General features: G+C 47.9%; 1 protein-coding gene across 2 annotated transcripts in view; it reads right to left on the bottom strand.

The window, feature by feature from the left end:
• Positions 1–21,293, bottom strand: part of TRPM8 (transient receptor potential cation channel subfamily M member 8) — a 131,828-nt gene that overhangs the window by 59,303 nt on the left and 51,232 nt on the right. For both annotated transcript variants that reach the window (XM_058665154.1, XM_058665155.1), the window contains exons 3-8: positions 13,892–14,013; positions 10,937–11,010; positions 6,578–6,734; positions 5,939–6,116; positions 3,613–3,785; positions 457–631 (exon numbers count right to left, since the gene is read on the bottom strand). In XM_058665154.1, coding sequence (XP_058521137.1) covers positions 457–631; positions 3,613–3,785; positions 5,939–6,116; positions 6,578–6,734; positions 10,937–11,010; positions 13,892–14,008 — 874 coding nt within the window. In that variant the 5' untranslated portion in view covers positions 14,009–14,013. The remainder of the gene's footprint in view (positions 1–456; positions 632–3,612; positions 3,786–5,938; positions 6,117–6,577; positions 6,735–10,936; positions 11,011–13,891; positions 14,014–21,293) is intronic.

Below are 21,293 nucleotides of genomic sequence, written 5' to 3'. Positions count from 1 at the left end.
AAATGACCTCAATGCCGGAGCCGGGCCAGTCCAAAGGTAGGAACCAGGAGCTTCCTCTGAGTCTTCCACATGGGTGCAACAACCTTGGGATTTGAGCCATCCTCTACTGCTTTCCCAGGGTGTCAGAAGTGCAGCAGCTGAAACTTAAACTGGTGCCCGTATGGGGACCTGGTGCCACAGGTGGAAGCTTAGCCTACAGCACCATGGCACCTGCTTCTGACTTTCTAAGCTTCTATCTGCCCCTGTGAGTTTTATTTGTCTAGCAGAGGAGACAACAGGCTTTCTAAAATAACAAACAAGAGAAGAAGGAAGCATTCGTCACACCTGGGCATGTTGAACAGTAACCAGGACCATGGCAGAAGCACTCCTAGTATACAAAAGGAAGTATTATCCATCTTGCTGCTGCCCCTGTTGGTGTAACCACACAGCCCCATGTCCCAGCTCCCAGGCACAAACCTTGGCTGGTGCGCTCAGAGATGTACTTCTCCAGCTGGTTCCGGAGCTTGGCTTCCACGGTGGGATGGCCATGACAGCCGTTGTCCACCAGCAGCAGATGAGTGTGGTTGTTGTCTAGGATGTACAGAGGATCCCTCTTGAAATCATCCATGATGTACTGGGCTGAAAAATATCCCTGTAGAGGGACAGGGACGTTTGGTTTTGAAAGCTGCCTTGTTGGCCCACACACACAATGGCACAATGAATGTTTATGGGAAAATTCAACATCTGGATTCAACAATAGCAGTGTCCAAAAGAGTTCTTCTGGAATCTTAGAGGGCAGGAAATGAGTCACCCACCCACTGTCACACCCATGGCTAGTGAACATGCAGGGATCAATTCCCCACCTGCTCTCCACCCATCACTCTGCGCTCTTTTGCAGAAATTCATTGAAATGAACAGCATTTAAGAAATTGTTTGACTGTGTGCACTCTATGAAGCACAGGGTAACAGGACCACACAATGAAGGAATAAAATACTTTGTCCTCATGTTACTACAGAATAAAAGCCTGTAATAAGAGTGTTATAGAAAGGAATGCTGACCAAGACAGCTTCTAATTCTTTAGCTCCACTCAAAGGTATTTAAATCCAGTGCTGGGGTTACACTGAAAGGAGTCAGGGAACAGAATATAAGCAGAAAACTCAATGGAGGGAAGAAGGCTGTTGATGTCAAATATCAAACCAGAACAAAAGCAAAATAAATAGTAAAATGCAAGTGTTAAAATTCTGTTCTCTGAGCAGATTATGCCCATCCGGACATGACAGAGGAGGTCATTTTTGCAAGAAAGACACATCCAGGTGTTGGAAACCAGAACCCCTGCCAACGTTTCATTGAACATTTATATAATTCACATTTCGCTCTTCCAGAACCACAATAGAAAAAGTCAACCACCAAACCCTCCAATGAATAAGAATTTAAATAAATAAATAAATAAATAGATAGATAGATAAATAAATAAATAATCCTCCTAAGTTATTGGCTTATTAAATGTAGCAAAGTTATGAGGGAATAACTAGTATTGTTTCAGTATCCAGTCCCTTACGTGAAAGCAGACAGATAACCCCACGGAAGCATAATGATGCTGAATTACCTCAATTTTTAGAATTAATAAAATAACACATTGAAAACTGTAGTAAAAGTATGATGCCTTGAGATGTAATTGTTAAATGTATGTATATCAAACCTTTAGCCAAATCCCATTCACTGGTGGGCAGTTGGAACATCTCAGTGATTATGATGTCGGATAGCCTGGGAACCTGTCCCAGGATCTGCAATGTCCACTATTATTTAATGGTGCGCTGGCTGCACATCACAGCCAAGACAAGGCACAGTTCCGTGGAGGGTTTCTCAACAACTTGGATATAAACCTAGAATGCTCAGTGGCTCTATGGAAATGCTGTTAGGATTAACAGAAGAGTCTACTAAGGCAACTGATTCAAAACAATAAAAATCAAGTTACGTTGAATAAAGACCTCCTTACATTAACAATAAAAATAAAAAAAATCTGGAATAACCTTAAGAGGAGATACATAACATAGGACTTGCTCATGAAAGTTGTGAAACTTTCCTGAGAGACAAAGGCTTGCCCACATTGACACATCACATTAGTGGACAAATGCTTGGTATTAGAACAATTTTAACGTTTCCAGCATCATTTATAGGCTTATCATGATCCCATTCACTGAGTGTGTCGTTGAGTTGTTGTTTATTTTATCTCGAGATTGAGTCTTGGCAAATATTCTAACATTTAAATGTTAAAAATGTGGCTTTCAATAGCCCAAAAGAAATCTGAAAAATAAGAATTATGAGTGTCTACCTGTGCTTTTTTTTAAAAGGGCATAGGTCATGCTATCATAATATTCAAAGTGTAACAGTGACTCAAGAAGAAAAACAGCTAATGGTAGATGAGAAAAGCACTCAGAAAGAGATCCTAAATCTAGAATCCCATCCTAGTGTTGCTGATGTGCGACGTTGTGGCAGGTCAGTGGAGTCTAATGCTGAGTCAGCCGTGTGGTCCAGTCGGGGATTCTGTAAGGAAGTTTGGACCAAAAACAAACAAACAAAATGCATGGGAAAACAATCAAGATGGCCGTTAGCAACTATTGGTTTCAACAACAACAAAAACACTATCGCGCTGGGAAAACAGTAAAGAAGCAAGACACCATCCAAAAGATCCTATGAGTCACTGTAGAACTACTCAGTCATCAGCAGATGATCCAAGAAGAACACAAGAGAAATAAAAATATAACACTGTGGTTTTTTTCTCCAAAAATAATACATGCTTATTTCATAAAATAAGCAGGAAATGAAAACTGTACTTGAGTCACAGTAGCAGTTACTCTCAAGGTTTCGGAACCTGAAGGTATTTTCTAGGGAAGCACAGATGTCAGCAGAAAGATGATAGAGAAGAGTAGATAATAAATAATTTCCATACTATCCAAACTTTCTGAAATAGTATTTAATGGCTCATTATTTTCTCTCATATCAGTACAAAAATCCACCTGGAGATTTCCCTACCATGAATATTACCAGCTATTAATGTTTAGAACAATTCTTGGATACTATAAGAAACATTTTCATGAACATCCTTGCCTGAGTATCCAAGGCAGGGATTCGGTGCACAGTTGGGAAACCTCATCCCATGTTGGAATACTTGGGTTTGAGTTCCAATCTGGTCCCTGATCCAACGTCTTGCTAATGTGCACTCTGAGAAGCACAGGTGATGGCTCAAGTGGTGAATCTCCACCATCCCTGCCATTTATATGAGAGACCCGGATGGAGTTCCTGGCTCTTGAGTCCAGCCTGGCCCATCCCCAGATGTTGGGAGAGTGAAGCAATGATGGGATGATGGGTCTCTCTCTCTCTCTCTCTCTCCTTCCCTCTTTTTCTCTCTGCTTTTAAAATCATATTTTAAAATACTTGCTTTCAACGGCACTTTTGTGATTCACAGATGCCACCACAGAGGTGATGCTGAAACACCAAGGTGATCCCAGTGCCCATGACAGACATGGTCATTGGGTACCAGTCTTCTATTCCACCCAGCTGGTCCTTCTCCAGTGCCCTCAAGCTGACATCTGCCATGAAATGACTTTGTTATCTCACAGTGCCATGCCTACCTCAGCATCACAATTCCTGATGAGGGTATCCCGGTTGGAGACCATGCCCCACGCCGCTATGCCAATGGCCACAATGTTTTCCTCCGAGTTCCTGCTGATTGTGTTATCTCTCACCACCTCACCAATGTACTTCATCAGGCCATAGTGCGTGCCTCCAGTGAGAATCCAAGCACCTGCCAGCCAGGGAGAGGAGCAAATGTTGAGCTCTCAGGCCTCGCAGGAAGACCATACTCCATAGCACCACACAGGGCATGGGCATCCAAGCTATGGGTGGGGCTTGACCTGAGGAAGCCGGAACCATGACAGGTGCTTCTTAGAACACACGCATCCTGGACCCACTGAAGACTCCCAGCAACAGATGCTGTGACCGGCAGTCAGCATCTTAAAAAAAACACCTCTCCAGGGCAACCTGAGCCACCAAGTGCAGTGGGTGGGACCACCCCCCAAGGCAGCTCGGTCTGCTCCCAGACCCACCCACCACAGGTCCATCTGCTAGTTCACTCCCCAGACACCCCAAAACTACAGGCCAAAGACCCAGGAAGCAGGAACTCCCTCCTGGTCTCCCACATGGTCAGGAGCCCAAGCCCTCGGGTATTCTTCTGCTGCCTCCCAGACATCATGTGGATCTCACAGGAAGCAGAATACTGGAGCCTGGCATGCAAGCAGTGATTTCTTGCACAATGCCGGCCCTAACTCATACATTTTAAATAGCTTTCTTTAAAGTAAATTGCTGCAATTGTTCTATTTTTTAGTTAATATTATACTGTTGTGCCTAACTTACAAATTAAACTTCATAGATATATGTATCTAGGAAAAAAATCCTAATGAGTATACAATCTCTAAGACAAAACATGGCTTCTTTAGCTCTGTCAGTCAACTGATATTCTTTATAAAAGAATTTCCAGGGCCCAGTGCGATAGCCTAGTAGATAAAGTCCTCGATTTGCACATGCCAGGACATGGACACCGGTTCTAATCCCAGTGGCCCCATTTCCCATCCAGCTCCCTGCTTGTGCCCTGGGAAAGCAGTCGAGGATGGCCCAAAGCCTTGGGACCCTGCACCCACATGGGAGACCTGAAGGAGGCTCCTGGCTCCTGGCTCCTGGCTTTGGATCAGTTCAGTTCCAAACATTACAGCCACTTGGGGAGTGAATCATCAGACAGAAGATCTTCCTCTCTGTCTCTCCTCTTGGTACATCTGACTTTGCAAGGAAAATACATGAATCTTTAGAAAAAAAGAAGAATTTTCAATAGTTAAGCTTTGCTGAAGTTCATCATGTGAAAACATCAGTGACAACCACATTAAGGTGTCCAAACAACATGAAGGGCAAAGAAAGCCTGAAAATCAGTTCCATATGGAAGAAAACTCAGAAAATAAACATCAAACTGGATTTGGGCTCCAACTGGAGAAGGAAGACGTTTCCTCCTACGGGATGCTGGGATAATGAGTGACATTTGAGTGTGGACTGTTGGCTAGACACCAATCTCGGCCAACCTAACTCTCCTGGGTTGGAAATTGGATCAGGTATGGGAGAAAACGCCCCAGCTCTAAGGGGATGCATCCTCACCAGCGTAGGCGCTCGGCTTATGCCGCAGTGGTTGCCCTAAGATGTGGGCATTTACAGAACAAGAGATGAATGTGGGAAAATGTTAATAACTGGTAAATGTGTGTGAAGCGTGTACCGCACTGATTGCATTCATCAGGAAACTTTTCTGTAGGTTTGAAATGCTTCCGAACAGAGAGTTACCCCCTCTTTGGCCCTGCCAGCCCCTCTGCCAAAAGAGGAACCAGGAAGCAGGCCTGTGGTGGAGCAGTTAAGGCACCGGTTGGGTTCACTGGCGTCCAGTACTCAAGAGCCTGAGTTCAAGTGCTGGCACTGCTAACGCACATTCTCGGCGGCCTCGGGTGATGCCTCAAGTCCTTGAGTCCCGGCCTCTCACGGGGCGACTGCGACTAAGATCCGGGCTGCTAGCTTCAACAGGGGCCAGCCGTTGCTGTTGCAAGAGTGAATTAGCAGATGGGATACCTCTCCCTCTCTCTCTCTCTCTGCCTTTCAACCATTCAAATAAAGATCAAAAAGGAGAGAGAAGGGAGAGCACAGAAGAGAAAAAGGACGAAAGCTGGGGGAGGCATAAAAAAACGGCATGCAGACTATTTCAAATAACGCCATGGCTTGCTTTCATCTCAAACACTTAACGCCGCCTTTAATGAAACAGTGATTAATCATCTTGTGCCACCTGCACCTAAATTCCGCCGGTGAATTGCATGTGCTGGCAGAAGCACCTGTACCCTTGGCCCCAGCTCCCCATTCCAGCCCTCCAGGCACCTTTTGACTGAGCGATGTAGATCAGACGACTGAAGATCTTGCGCATGCGCGGCTTCAGGGCAAAGTTCTTGGCGCCGCCGGTGACGGAAATAACCAAGTTGGGAGTTTTCAGGTGCCAATGCTGAGTCAGGAGCTCATACAGGGTCTCGGCGTCCGTGTCGCAGGACAAGCGGATATACTGCGGGGTAAAAGGGTTACGATAGGATCTTGCCCTCCTTCCCCCTCAGGCTGCAACCAGCAGGGCTGGGGGTGGAGTTCAGGGACTGCCACTGCTGCAACGGGAGAGAAACATCTTTGTAAGATCCAGAGGAGGAGCTACCCCAGTGGGCATGGTAGGACGATGTGACTTCTCAGGCATCCCACCCTCCACACCGAAATGGACGATCCCAAACAGCAGCCACTGCCTTTGGTAAACCAGCTCAGAACAGGTGTTTGATACCTGTAGTGCGCATGCACAAGCCACCTCTCACCTGCCAGCTTTTCCCAGTGAGCCTAGTCTGCCCACAACTTTTCCCTGCACCTGCTTTGGGCATGGCTTGTGTCTCTGTGTGCCTCCACCCTGGCACAGCATGTGGGTAACGCAGCCAGCCCCCGGTACCAGCACGGCAAGCAGCTTGAAGCAAGGACCCAGGGGCTCACCTTTCCTTTCTTCCCCAGGGTCTCAAACTGGATGTCCCCAAAGGCGTCGGTGGGAAACTCCTTGGTGTGCTTCTTGTAATTCCACTTCTCGTTGTGGTTGATCTGGGTGCCCTCGATGTGCTGGCTCTGGGCATAGCCACACTTGCACACACTGTCCCTGAGCAGAGCAACGTGATAGAAGGGACACACTCAACGTGCTTACACAGGTCTGGTGACCCTGAGAGTAAATCATGCACACTTGCACACATACACACCAGAGGAGACTGCACCACACAGCCGCATCTTCAGACCACTGGGAATACCTCCGGTGCTGGTGTGGACACTCCATGGGCCTCCTTTCCCTGTCATAACGCATGCATTACCCAAGCTCAGCTAGGAGACCAGAGCCTGTCCCTGTGGAGTCTGTTGTCTGAGCCTGGGAGTCAGCACTCTTTTTAACCCTCACATAGGTCGCAGCTCATAGACACTCTGGAGCAGACCCCAATGCATCGGGGCTACCAGCCCTGCTCGGGCTGCTGACATAAAGTGGACAGACCTGACCGGGGATTCTCAGACCCCGCAGGGGTAAGCTTGTCATTTCCTCACTGGACATCAGTTTCTTAAGAGACTTTGGATCATCTGGGCCAGATAAAGACAAACTGTGCAGCCATGAACACCAGATCCCCCCAGCATGGGCGCACCAGAACCACATCGTCTTCACTGGGTGACAGCACACACCTAGCAGGAAACTGGAAGTGGACGCAATGACAAGCAGCCCTCCTGTCCCTGTGAACTATTGTCACTCAACAACCCAGGGTGAAAAGCTCTGATCCCACTCTAGGCTGAGCTTCTCGGCACACCAGAACAAATGGGACACGATTCCCACACTCTCAAGTCGCTCTGAGCTCTTGGGAATAGCCAAGGACCCGCCAGGCAGAGTGTGTCAAGAAAACAAAAATGCACTTCTAGCCTTGGCACAAGTCCGCTCAGCCCAGGCTTGCCCGAGGGCTGGAAATGTTGCGAAACCTCCAGCTAGCCTAGAGCATGGTACCTGCATTGTCAAGGCGACCTTCAACTCATGGTGATGCCACATGCAACACTGGTATGCCATTTGGGTTCTGATTCAAGACCCAGCTGCTCTACTTCTAATGCAGCTTCTTATTAAGGCACCTGGGAAAGCAGTGAAGATGGGTTGAATGTTTGGGCCCCTGCACCCACATGGGAGACCCGCAAGAAACTCTGGGCTCCTGGCATTAGCCTGGCACAGTCCCAGCCATTGCCACCTTTTGGAGAGTGAAGCAGCAGATGGAAGACATCTCTTTCTGTGTCTCTCTCTTTCTCTCTCCTCTTTCTCTCTCTCTCCACATAACTCTGCCTTTCAAATAAATAAAAGAGGGAGAGATATTGTGGAATCCAGTCACAAAATGGAGTCACTTTGGTACAGGCCTGCATAAGTTTGCTAACCTGTTCTTTATGTTTCTGTACAAAATGCTTTGCTAGCTTCCTGCTTTTGGGGCCAGAGCACAAGGTACAACATGCCCTGCCAGCAACCCTCAGTTTCAGAAACTGATATCGTATGTCTCGCTACACCCATTGTTCCCATGGCTATCTCTCATGGCTGCCCAACTCACACATTGTTCCTGTGGCTGCCCCCAACTCACCTGCTTCCCATGGCTACCTAAGTCACCCATTCTATAACAACCCTTGTAACCCTCATCCTAGGGTAACTCTCAGAAGGAAAGGAGAGCTGACCCCAGCCAGTTGGTCTGGTCACCTGCCTCTTCAGTCAACTTTGCTGCTGTGCAGAGCTGGCTGGGCTGCACTTCTTGGGGAGATACTCAGGTTTCATGCAACAAGATAGCAATAACAAAACCTCTAAAACCAGCCCTCCTTGCTCCTGCTTTATTCTTGCCTGCCCTGCCTGCTTGGCTCTGTCTTTCCCTCCCTAGTCTCTTCCCTCCTATCTCTTGGCAAGGAGGATGCTGGGAATTGAAGCCCTCTGTGGTGATGTGAAAGGGAAATCGGGAATAGTGATGCCTGGCCACGGAGACAGGCCAAAGGGGCCCTCTCCGTGGGTAACTGGCCTGATTTGCCCCACACAATCAGTTTATGTCTTCTGCCCAGGTCTAGCAAAATCAGTGGCTCTTTTCACTATTCCTGTTCCTGAACTAACCTTTAACCTGCCATGAAAGGCACCATGCCCCCATGAACATGAGCCCATGCCAGGGTACAGGAGTCAATCTCAATTCACCAGTGTCCTCAGGACTGGACACGTCCAACTGGACTCCATCTCATAACCTCTGTCCCAGGATTTCTGGCTTATAGGAGCCCACAGCACATATCCTTTGAAAGAGTTCACAAATGTGAATGAATATATTGATTGGTCTTCTCATAAATAGTTTGTATCCTCATCCATCCCCAATGATGGAAGCATTTGTTTTTCTTTCCAGAAGACAAGTTTACGGTTACACAGCTGTCACAGTGCCCATGGCAAAGCTGTTCCTCCCTCACTGGTAAGTCCATCTTCCTGGTGGCAAGCTGCAGAATGAACTCTAAAAGCACCCTGGCAGGAGACCGCGTTTTCGCCTACAAGATGGTAACAGTGATAGTGGATGTTGCTGCTTTCTAAAAATCTGAGAGCAGTTGCTTTGTAGTTAAGTTTTATGACCATTCCAGGAGCAGACAGATTGCAGACAGACAAAAGTAGTCAAGTTTCTACTGTCCACAAGCAATCAGCTCTGTGTTATGAGAACCTGGAGTTGTTCTGATAATAGTGACTGGAAGTATCAGAAGCCTGGGTAACCACCCACGTCCCTCAACAGAGAGATTCACAAAAAGCTCCTCCTAAGGAGTAAGCTGCCGATGACACCTCAGTGACACCTGCATTTGCGTGCACCCTGATAAGAATTTCATCAGTCAGATCAAGATGCGCTTACTCTGTGGTCAGATCCTGTGGGATTGGCCACGGCAGTTGGGCCCAGGAACAGGACGTTAACCTGTGACTGACACAGGCGCCCCTTGCTTGGCAAAAGAGCTGCTCCCATCCTTCTCCATGTCTAGGCTTGGGACTTGGGAAACCCAGACAACACAAGGTGTGGTATCTCTAGGCAGAAGAAACAGATGTGCAGGACCACAGGAGAGGAGAAGTGGGCAAAGAGAAGTAACTGAGCCCCCACATGCCCAATTGCAGTCCCTACCCACTCCAGAGACCCAGTCACTCCTTGGGGAACACTGCTGTTTCCCAATAGCAAATCTTCCTTTTTAGATTAAGCTGCTTGAGCTTCTGATATCTAAAGGTCTAATTACAACTAAATACAGAAATAGTCCTTATTCAACACTTTTTCCAAAGCATTCACAACTTTCTACAACTGTAAAGACACAGCCAGAGAGCAGACCCCAGGTCAGCCTTCTGGAACTAAGCTTCTTGCCTTCGTTTTGGGCCAGCTCCCTGAAGCCACACTCACTCTGGCCAAGAAGGAACTGTCAATCACAGCTGATCAGTTTCCTCCACCATCCTCCTATTCAGTCCTATGATTCAGTCGGCAGTGTTCATCCATCCTCTCGTTCATTCTTGCTCACCAACCAGACTGAGGGTCTACCATGTCCCAAGCTGGCAGGGTTGCTTTTGTAACCTCAAACCTGTGAGCCTTGTATCCAGTGAATGTCTAATTAGAAGGAAAGGCCACCAGAGGAAAAAAAAGAAAAAAAAGAAACCAAAAAAAGCCTGAGAGATGAGCCAGTCACACAGACACCTGAGCATGCCAGGTGTTGGCTGGCAACTGCTATGAAAGAGCATTTGATGCCAACACATCATGTAATGTGTTCCCAGACTCGGGAAAATGATAACCTCTCTTGGTGATTTGGTCAGCTCTTGCCAAAGCTAGATACTCAACAAGAAGAGACAACTCCAGGAAACACAAGAAGATATAGGCTGTCCTCTCTCTTTACCAATTCTCCATTCATAGTCAACCAACTAAACATTGAAAACATTTGCGAAAAAAAATTGTGTCTGTCATTGAACAGGTATAGCTTGTAACATATAGCAACTTTTTGATGGCATTTGCACTGCATTAGGTATTATTTGCCATACCTAATCTGGAGAGGATTCAGAATACACAGAAGGATGCATGCAGATTCTATGCAAATACTATGACATTTTATAGGACACTGGTGCACCCATGGATGTTGTTATTCCTTGAGGGGTGGGATATCCCAGAACCAGACCCTGCAGAAGCTGAGGGACACCTGCATGAGAACTTCCTGCTCACACTTCATTTCTAAGAATTGCAAAAGGAGCGCCAATAAGACATTCATGTGTGTTTGTTCTAACGGTGGCTCATGATCTATTTTTGAGCAAAGGAATGGAGACGAGTTACTTACGTGGCCTTTGAGTCTTTGGTAAAGAAGACACATTCCCGTTTCTTAAAATTTGCTTGGATGAAATCCACCAATTCCTTTGGAGAAAACACATTGGATAACGCATCATTAATTTAGTCTCATGTTCCACTGATATTAATGAGTTCTCAACATGCCCCAACCCTACTTCAAAGGTTTTAAAAATTTGCCACATACTAATAACATCTAGCATTTGTTCACGCTTTTACGGTACTTAAAGCTTTTCAAGAGAGGCATATATGTGAATTTTTATAACAAAATGCAAATGTCTCCAAAGGTTCTTGGAGTTATCTTGTACATAAAATAACCTTATAGTCATAAGAATTATGTTTTACTTGCCAAAGCTACCCCTGGAGGAAACACAAGCACTGGCTGATCTCTTAGCATAAATCATGTATCCATTCATAATCCCATCCCACTTCCACTTGCTTTTTAAAACAAGACAAACTCCCAAAATTCCTTCAGTAGTTGTATTTGTCCCATGGGCAATGTGGTTAGGCATGTGGAGCCTAATTCTGATGATCAGATGTCTTTAGAAGCCCAGAATTTTCTCTAGGCTCGCAGAAACAAACTAGAAACAGGGGGAGAAAACACTTTGAAAATTCCTACGTGATGCAAAGTGGAACAAGACACTTGCAACATATATTAATCTTCACAAGACTGGTGCCCAGAACAAGAACTGTGGATCAGAAGAAATAAGGATGATAACTCAATGGGGGCCAGTTGTCAGGGGTGGTAAAAGACCCGAGGAAGTGCAGATGAGAGACAACACTCAGATAAACACAGGTAAAGATGCCTGACCTCAGAACAGTTTGGCAGACACGAAGCAGTGGACCTTGGGTCTGCCATGGGAGAGAGGCAGAATTGGAACAACATTCCAGGGGAGTGTCCACTACCTTCCACACACTTGTCCTCTAAGGAAGAGTCCCCTCTGGAGACTGCCATGGGGCCCAACCATGAGTTCTCGGCTTCAGGGGCGCCTTGCTTAGGGGAGTTTGAGCGGCTGGCAGCTTCCCTTCTCCCTGCAACCCAAATCCACTTCCTGCAAGCCACTGGCCACTGGCAGCTGCAGACAGCTCCAGGTCAGGCAGCCTTACAAGACAGAATAACCATCCATGTCCACAGTGAGGTCATCGCCAGCCTAGCACAACTGAAGGAAGAGGGGGTGTCCAGAATCACTCTCCTGGGAGTAAGTCCACAGTGTCCCCCTCCCTGGCCACCTCACCCTGACAGTTAAGAGGTATCAGAGAATGGAGACCACCAGTCTCCTCTTCCTGACCCTTTGAATACAAGTTTCCCCATCTCTCCTATGTGCTATGCCCAGAACACGCAGAAGGGAAAAGTTCACCTGCACCCATCTGGCTTCAACCCAAATAGCACTTTGCAGGGATTCCCAGCAAATTCCCAAGGATTTGGGCCATTCTCCGCTGTCTTCCCAGGCACATGATCAGAGAGTTGTATTGAAAGTTCAGCAGCCAGGACCTGAACTGCCATCCACATGGAACTCATGAGCCACGGGCAGCAGTTTTACCCATTACATCATGGCATCAGCCCCCTGTTCTGTTTCTCACTTGGAATGAGGGGGCGGGGTGTAGTGCAAGGACATTCATTGTAACAGCCCTGACCCTTGACCCTTGCAACAATTGGGGGACCAGGACATCCATGGGACCCATGGCAAGGGGTGGGGTCCAAGGCCACGACAGCTTTGGAAGAAGGGAATCAGCTGCCCCAGGCCCAGGGACCCATCTTCAGGGTACTCTAGGAGACGCATGGCACTTAGGCTCCACAGAGAAAGGAAAAGAGGGAATGTGGGGGAATCAGCCTACTCCTTTGCCCAGATTCAGTTCTCAGGGCTCCAGAATGAAGATGAGGGGACAAGCGCCCCAGGGGCCTGAGGTGCAGGGTTGGCTCAGGCAGTAAGCACTTCCTTAGCTCTTGCACACTGGGCACCTCGTGTGCCAATCCTCAGCCCAAGAGGTGGCCCAACGGGAGGAGGGGAGACGTGTTTTGCTGGGGTGTGTATGTGTGCATGCGTGTGTGTGTGTATGTGTTCCTGCTGCTCAGTCTTGCAGTCATCCCTCTGTAGCTCCCCAAGCCAGCCAAGCACACTCACCTTCGGGTTCTCTTCCCTTCAATCCTTCTCTTTCCTTCCACAACTGCTAATGCTGGAGTCAGAGGGAGAATTCAGGTGGACAGGTGCAGTTGGGGCAAGGACTGCAAGGGGACTACAGCACTTCCTGCAGGACCCTCATGTGGAGTCCATCCCAACAAGACAGCACTGGGCACATGGGATCCTGAAGGCAACGTGAAGGCTGTCCTGGGATGGATGGGGAGGCACCTGCTGCCAGGGGGCGAGGGCAGGAGGAGACGAAGGACGCTCCCAGCCTAGGCCTCGGTCAAAGGCCGTAGAAGGAACTTCACGCTCCAGAACCAGCACAAGTAGCAAGCAGCAAAGCAAAAAATTTAAAATGGAAATACTGGAGACTGACACTGTGGTTTAGCTACCGCCTGCAGTGCTGGCATCCGGTGTGGGTGCCTGTTTGAGTTCCAGCTGCTCTACTTCCCATCCAGCGCAATGCCAATGCACCCTGGAAAGCAGGGAGGGTGGCTCAAGTCCTTGGACCCCTGTACCCATGTGGGAGATCCGGAAGAAGCTCTTAGCTCCTGGCTTTGGACTGGCCCAGCTCTGGTCATTATAGCCATTTGTAGAGTGAGCCAGCAGATGGAAGATTTTTCTCTCTCTCTGTAATTCTGCCTTTCAGACCAAAATAAAGTAACTGTTAAGCAAAAACTGAACTGCTACAGAATGGCCCAGGAAAGCACATGTGTCTGCACATGACAATGACCATTCTGCACTGAGAGAGGCTCTTCTCACATGGCCTCCCCCGCCACAACCTTGCTTTCTAGAAGGACGGCTTGGACAGCAGACATGTGACTTACACTTTCGCTGTAGGACACGTCCGTGCTCCGAGACACGCTGGAGTACAGGGTGCGTGTGCTGCCCAGGCCACCGTTCCTCCTGCTCCTCATACTCAGCCGGGCTCCTTCGAAGGGCATCTCTTCTGCCAAGAATCAGAACAGAGCGGGTGAGTCTGGGTCACACATGGCAGAAGGGCTCCATCCTCTACCCTCTTGTTTTGCTGCCCTCTGCTTGCCGGCCAGTTACTGCAACTCTGTCCTTCATACTTGGACTCCCTGGTGTTTCTGTCCTGGGCACATCTCCCCCATCCCTCACCCCTGGGTGCAGCCTCCCCAGTATGGCAGCATGCATGGCACGCTTGGCACCTGCCCCAGCTGACTCTGAGAGCACAAACTGTGTGTTATCTCCCACAGTGCACCGTGCCCACAGACCTGCCGTACCATCGTGCTCACAGACCCACCGTAGTTCCCTGTCAGGTGAGTGAGGCTGGTGCACAAAACATACCATCAGTGGAGGAGAGGGAAGGGGTGTGGAGCAGATTGCGTAGGCCAGACTGCATGGCTGTCAGAAACAGAGGAATCCTGGCTCCGAGCCCGTCATATGAAGCAGGGGTGGTCAGCCTGCTCTGGGGCACCCTGAGGCTCTCAAGCAGGTGTCTGAGCTCTAGGGACACCTGGCACTTTCTGGCCATGCTTGGGTGTTCCTTGCAGGAACCTCCTCTCTGCTGACTGCTTTTTGTTCTGAGACAGTCCCACCGAGTTTCAGGAGTCCTTCTCTCCCGGTCCTGCCCATTCTCATTCTACAGACATGGCAATCAGCTCTATCCTTCCTAAGCATCTGCACCCCCCAAGTGCCCTGCTCCCAGCCCAAGCTCCTCCCTGGCTGTTCCCACCACACCCTGATGGCAATGCCTCCTCCTCACAGTCCCAAGCCCACAGTGGCCGCTCAGTGTCCTCCTGTGTCCCCCTCTCTCCTGATCCCAGCCCTGCTCCTCCCCTGGCCTGGTCCTGCCCAGCAGCAGTCCCAAGCTCTTTCTCCCAGAGCCCTCCTCCTGGTCTCTTGCTCTGCCCTTCCCCTAGCCATTGTTTGTGCAAGAGGAAGCCCCACAGTGCCCAGGCTCATGCATACATGCACCAGCTGCCCCTTCTTCAGCACCCTGGAGCATGCACCCAGTTGTTGGCTTCACAATTTGATTAATGATCTGTGGGCTTGTGTTAGCTCACTGAGATGAGGATCCAAGGACTGAGTCTGTCTTGTTCCCCACTGGACTTCCAGTGCCTGGCATGGGGCGGGAAGCATATCTGTGCAAATACTGGTTGAACGGAACCCCATTCCCTGGTTAATTCTCCTTCAGCATGCCAACTAGTCCTTCCACATGACCCTGGGAATGGGCACACCTAGGATGCAGGGCCTATCTGTCACAGGCCCTGTCTCTTCCTGACACCTCTGCCCAGATGATCTGCCCAGGCTGACCACAAGAGCCCGCACACCAGAGTGTGGACGCCTTCAGAATGTGCAGTCCAGGCGACTTACAGCAGTGAGCGCTGCTTTTACTGCTTTCCACAGACGTGGCAGGAGAGGCTCCAAGTGTTAATTGATGCCTCACATACATTATTGTGAAACTGCAGACTGAGCCTGTGAGTTATTCCCAAAGATTCCCATACAGTAGCTAAGTAGGAGGCAACTGCATTGGCCTCAAAGCAAAAAAAAAAAAAGCTGATTTCACAGCAATGGATAAAACTGTGTCCCTGCTTTTTCATCTCATTTTCCTGAGATACAAAGTGAGAAAGTTGTGTAAGATGTGCAGCAAGTTGCCTAACTCTGATATGTCAAGTAACTTTTTTTGGAAATGTCTAAAAATGTAATTGTTTACTGGGGCCAGTGCTATGACATAACCAATAAAACTACTGTGAGCAGCACCAGTTCAAGTCCCAAGTCCCTTCTGATCCAGCTCCTTGCTGTGGCTTGAGAAGGCAGAAGAGGATGGCCCTAGAGCCTCGGCATCAACATGAGAGGCCAGGAAGAACTTCCAGTATCCTGGCTTTGAATCGACCCAGCTCCAACCACTGTGGTCATTTGGAAAGTGAACCAGTGGATGGAAGATCCTCTCTCTCTCCATACCCCTCCACCAACTTACAACTTTTTCAAATACATAAATAAATCCTTAAAACAACAACAACAAAAAAAATTATCATTTACAAGGCAGAGAGACGGAGAGACACGCAGAGCTGATGCCCACTGGCTCGCTGTCCAGATGCCTGCAGCAGCTGAGGCCATCTGGGGGCTGAAGCCAAGGGCCAGGAATTCAGTCCAGATCTCTCATGCAGGTGGCAGGAGCCCAGTAACCTGAACCATCACCACTGAAGTCCAGTGTTGGCACTGATCGGAAGCAGAAAACGAAACCTAAGCATTCAGTAAGGGCATCTTTTCTACATAAAAATGATTTTTGAAACTATTTGGTTTGAGAGAAGCACATAACACAGATCTCCCATCTGCTGGTTCACTCTGCAGATGCTGGACCCGGCTGCCAACAGTCTACTGCCTCCTAGGGCGCACGTCAGCAGGAAGCTAGAATCAGACGTGGAGCCAGAACTCCAACCCAGGCAGTTCAAAACGGGTCACTGATGTCCTGGATGGTGTCTTCGTTGCTCAGCTAAACCCTCAGCCCCCTCAATGCCTTCCCAAGGTCCGTGTGTCTAACCAGCTCTCTGGAGCCACTTGACTGATTGTGAGATTAAGATTTCCTGCAGTAGCTAGTATAACAACCACTCCAGGCAGTTGCTGGTCTTCTAGACATGTTTTTCAGAATCTAAGGTCCAGACAAGAAAGAAGGAGGAAGAGGAGGAGGAGACATGGACCTGAGACAAGACTCAAACGGAAAGACCAGAAGAGAACACCCATGGAAGGGGAGTTGTGGGTCCCCAGGAGAGACTCTCAGCAAAGGGCCATCAAAGGCTGACTCTGCCTGTGGGGAAGAGATCTGGAAATGTGGATTAAAACTAGGAGGGTGAGGTCCCAATTGTTTATTTTGGTCTCGATTTCTACTGCATTTGGAGTCTTTTTTAGGAAGTGAGGGCCTACCCCTAAGTGTTCCAGTGTGTTTCCAACATTTTCTTCCAAAGGTTTGAAGGTTTCTGGATGTAGGTTTAGATCTGTTATCCATTTAGATCTGATCTTAGTGTATGGTGAGAGATGTGGATCTATTTTTTTGTTTCTGCAGGCTATTAACCAGTTGTCCCAACAGCATTTATTGAACAGATCTTCCCATTTGCCTGGATTGTCGTTTGTCTTTTTGTCAAAGATTATTTGGCTGTATCTGTGTGGGTTTCCTTCTGGTGTTTCTATTCTGCTCCATTGATCTTCCTCTCTATCTTTGTGCCAGTACCACGCTGTTTTGATAACCACTGCCCTATAGTATGTCCAGAGGTCCAGAACTGTGATTCCCCCTGCTAACTTCCTGTTCTTCAGGATGGTTCTAGCTATCCGTGGTTTTTTGTGCTTCCAGATGAACTTTTGGATCATTGTTTCCAGTTCCATGAAGAATGTTTTGGGCAATTTGATTGGGATTGCGTTGAATGTATATATTGCTTTTGGCAGTATAGACATTTTAATGATATTGATTTTACCTATCCAGGAGCATGGGATGTTACTCCATCTTTTGAGGTCTTGTTCAATTTCTTTTTTAAGTAGTTTGTAGTTTTCTTCGAATAAGTCTCCTACATTTTTGGTTAGATTTATTCCCAGATATTTCATACTTTTCTCTGTTATTTTGAATGGTATCTTGCTGGTTAAGTCTTTTTCCATCTTGGGGCTGTTCGCATACACTATGGCTGTTGATTTTTGTTCATTAATTTTGTACCTGCCACTCTACCAAACTCTCGTACAAGTTCTAGCAGTCTCTGTATTGAGTCTCTTGGCTCTTCTACATAAAGAATCATATCATCTGCATATAGTGAGAGTTTGACTTCTTCGTTTCCCATTTGGATTCCTCTGATTTCTTTTTCTTGTCTTATGGCCTCAGCGAGTACCTCTAGGACTATGTTGAATAGTAGTGGAGAAAGTGGACATCCCTGTCTTGTTCCAGATCTCAGTGGGAAGGGTTCCAGCTTTTCTCCATTCAGTATGATGCTGGCGTTGGGTTTTTCATATATGGCTTTAATTATGTTGTGGATTTTTCCATCTATGCCTACCTTGGTTAGGGTTTTTAGTAGGAAGTGGTGTTGGATTTTGTCGAAAGCTTTGGGAGAACCCAAGTATCTATGTAACTGTGTCACATAATACAATGTAATTAATGAAGTTAAATAATAAAAAAAAAAAAAAACTAGGAGGGTGAAAAAATGGAGAAGAACTGCATCCCCCATTGCCAGGAAAGATCCATCCACAGGGCCCAAGCCATGGGCTATCATGAGGGCACCACCACATCCAACAGTCCAAGGCCCACCAGGAAACTGGGCAAAGAGCCAGACCAAGGAACACAGAGATTCAAACACCACAGGAACACCCAAACCCTGACAAGTACAACAGGGAGCAGCAGTGGATGAGGGTGTTTTCAGATGATGTAATTTGAGGTTACGAAGAAGGGCACACACTCTCAGATAGCTGGCTGGAGGCAAGTCCTGCATAACCAAGGCACAACCATTTAGCAGGGTGTGCAAAAATTGCCATTGTTGCAACAGTTGTTTAGCCTGATGCCCCCATCCCATGTTGGAATGCCTTGTGTAATAACCTGCTAAGGTTTCTGACTTCAGTGTCCTGCTAATGCAGACCCTTGGAGGCAGAAATAATGGCCCACATGCTGGATTCCCCACCTCCGTGTGGGAGACTTGGATCGCACTCTCGGATTCCAGCTTTGCTCTGGCAGAGCCTGGTCATGACATGCATTTAAAGAATGAACCGTTGCGTTGGAGCCACCTTCTTCTCCTCCTCCTCCTCCTCCTCCTCCTCCTTTTCTCTTACCTGCTTCTGTCTGTTTTTGTGTCTCTCTGACTCTAAAATAAATAAATTTTTAAAGATTTTTTTTTATTTGAAAGAGTAACAGAGAAGGGAGAGAGGGGAAAGAAAGAGCCTGAGATTCTGAGCCAATCCAAAGCCAGAGGCCAGGGTCTCTATGTGGGCAGCAGGGGCCTAAGCTCTTTGGTGCTTATCTGCTGCCTTCCCGGGTATATTAGCACAGAACTGGAACAGGAGCATTTATCATAGGGAAATCTGAAAATAGCCTAAATTTCCATCAATAAGAAAACTTGAACTTGAACATCATAGCAGCATTTTAGTGATGTATAAAATTTCCATAGCTTGTTGTAATTAGAAGGAAATCAGGAGGCAAGAACTCATGGTGGTAAACATCTGTGGCTTTGGAGAACATTATCTTGTGTCAAAGAGCTAACCCTCAAAGCTAGAGTGAGACTCTTGTCCTCCACTTCCTTCTGAAGGTGGCTCAGACTGTCTCAAAGCATCTCAACGTCTTTAGTCAAGGCTGCTGGAGGGGATGCTATGTATAATGTTACAATTCATCAGGTAGAAGACTTGAAAACAAACCCATCGAAATGTCAATTATTGCTTTCCCTGCAGAGTGAGACTCTGTGCAATTTCAGTATTATTCACTCCTTGATTTTATATTTTCCAAAATTAAGCATGTCATTTACATGATCAAGACAGACGTTGGTTGAAGTGACCATAACCAATGACCTCGGCCGCTTCCTTTGCAGCAAATGGGAGGTGAGACAATGAGGACAGTTGTGTGGGTGTCTGGCTCCCCAGAGAAGATGGAGGAGAGAAAGTCATGGCTGACATGTTTTCCCTAAAGACGTCGAGTCACAAGAAAGCCTCAGGGAAGCAAGTCATAACAGCCGTAAACAGGACAGGGTCTGGAGTCAGAGTCTGTGAAGCGAGTGACAGTGACGAAACCACCAGCCGCTAAAAAGAAAACTCAAAGCCACTGGGAAAAGATAACTAGCACAAACATCACAGAAAGCCATGAAAACAGAATGCTTTCTGCGTGCCATGGTCTTTGAGGTCTTTCCTGGAGTGGAACAAACTCTCCTGTTTCACCCAGCACTGGCCTCAGCTGGACCACCAACTCTTACCCCAGGGAAGAGATGTGAGGCTGACCCAGGGGTTCACTCAACATCCACACACACGGGGGATGGAGAAGGTGTGAGCAGGACAGCGGCAGGAGTGGAGAAGGAAAGGTGCACCCACAGAACTGGAGAAGGGATGGGGCCATTGCAGAACTTGCTTCCTCGAAGGCTGTTGCTGTTAGGACCTCAGCATCTCCCCCACCATGGTCCCAGAGCCCACCCCCCAAGCTGGGGCTTAGTGGCAACCAGCTGATCAGTGCCTCTCTTTCCGAAACCCTGACCTTATTGGTCCTGAATTCTCTGGTTTGTGACAGCACACCAAGAGTGGCCACACACCATGACAGATCTATTTGGGTCCCTCAAAGCGACGATCAGAGCAGGACTCCAGAGGCACCCGAGGCAGCAGAAATGCCGATGAAGAAATTGGGGGACTTTGGGTAAGGAGGAAATACCCAGGAGTGAACCCAGCCTCACCACATGTCCTAGGAGGCTGCATGTGTGACGGCCAATGTCTGCATGTCCGCTAACTGGCTGGTCCTCTGACCACTCCCCATTCACCTTGACTGCAGTCTCAGTTTGATCAGAGATTCAACTCAAGTTGCTGCTTCCGGACCACTCTTAGAAAAAAAAAGTTTATTTTATTTTATTTTATTTTATTTTATTTTATTTTATTTTATTTGATTTGATTTGATTTGAAAGGTAGAAATACAGAGAGAAGGAAAGAAAGCGGTCTCCCACCTACTGGCTCACTCCCCCAAATGGCCACAACAGCCCAAGTTGAGCCAATTCACAGGCATGAGCCCAGAGCTTGCCTGGGTCTACCAGGTGAATGCAGGGACTCATTGCCTTCCCAGGCCATTAGAAGGGAGCTGGATCAGAAGTGAGGCAGCTGGGCATGAACCAGTGCTCCTATGGGAAGCTGGTGCCACAAGTGGAGACTTAGCCTACTACGCCATGGTTCTGGCCCCAAGACCATTCTCTCTAGACTATGTATTTAGCCCTTTAAGAGTAAGTATTTTCTGCATATTAGTGTTGTGTCTGTGTTCTCCACACTCACCTCCGCCTGGGTCTTCCTGCTGCACCAGTGCCCACACAGGTGTGGTTCAAGCGTGGTTGCTGCTCAAGGGTTCCCAAAGTGGCGGCATTGGGAGATGGAGGAGCTTTGAAGGGGTGGAGCCTAGGGGCAGTCACTGGGGGTTCTGTCCTAGGAAGGGGCTCCTGTCCAATGAGCCAGCCTCGCCAATCCCTGGTTCCCGATGTGTCTCTTCTTCTGCTGGTGTGCCAGAGCCTCGCCTGGCCGCTTGGCTTTGCAGCCTCCAAACAGCTCCCCCTCCTTCCTGAGTGC

Source organism: Ochotona princeps, chromosome 5 (genome assembly GCF_030435755.1).
Source record: "Ochotona princeps isolate mOchPri1 chromosome 5, mOchPri1.hap1, whole genome shotgun sequence".
In the NCBI taxonomy this organism is placed as follows: Eukaryota; Metazoa; Chordata; class Mammalia; order Lagomorpha; family Ochotonidae; genus Ochotona; species Ochotona princeps.
Note: the sequence above shows the minus strand (reverse complement) of the source record. Positions and strands in the feature narration are given on the sequence as shown.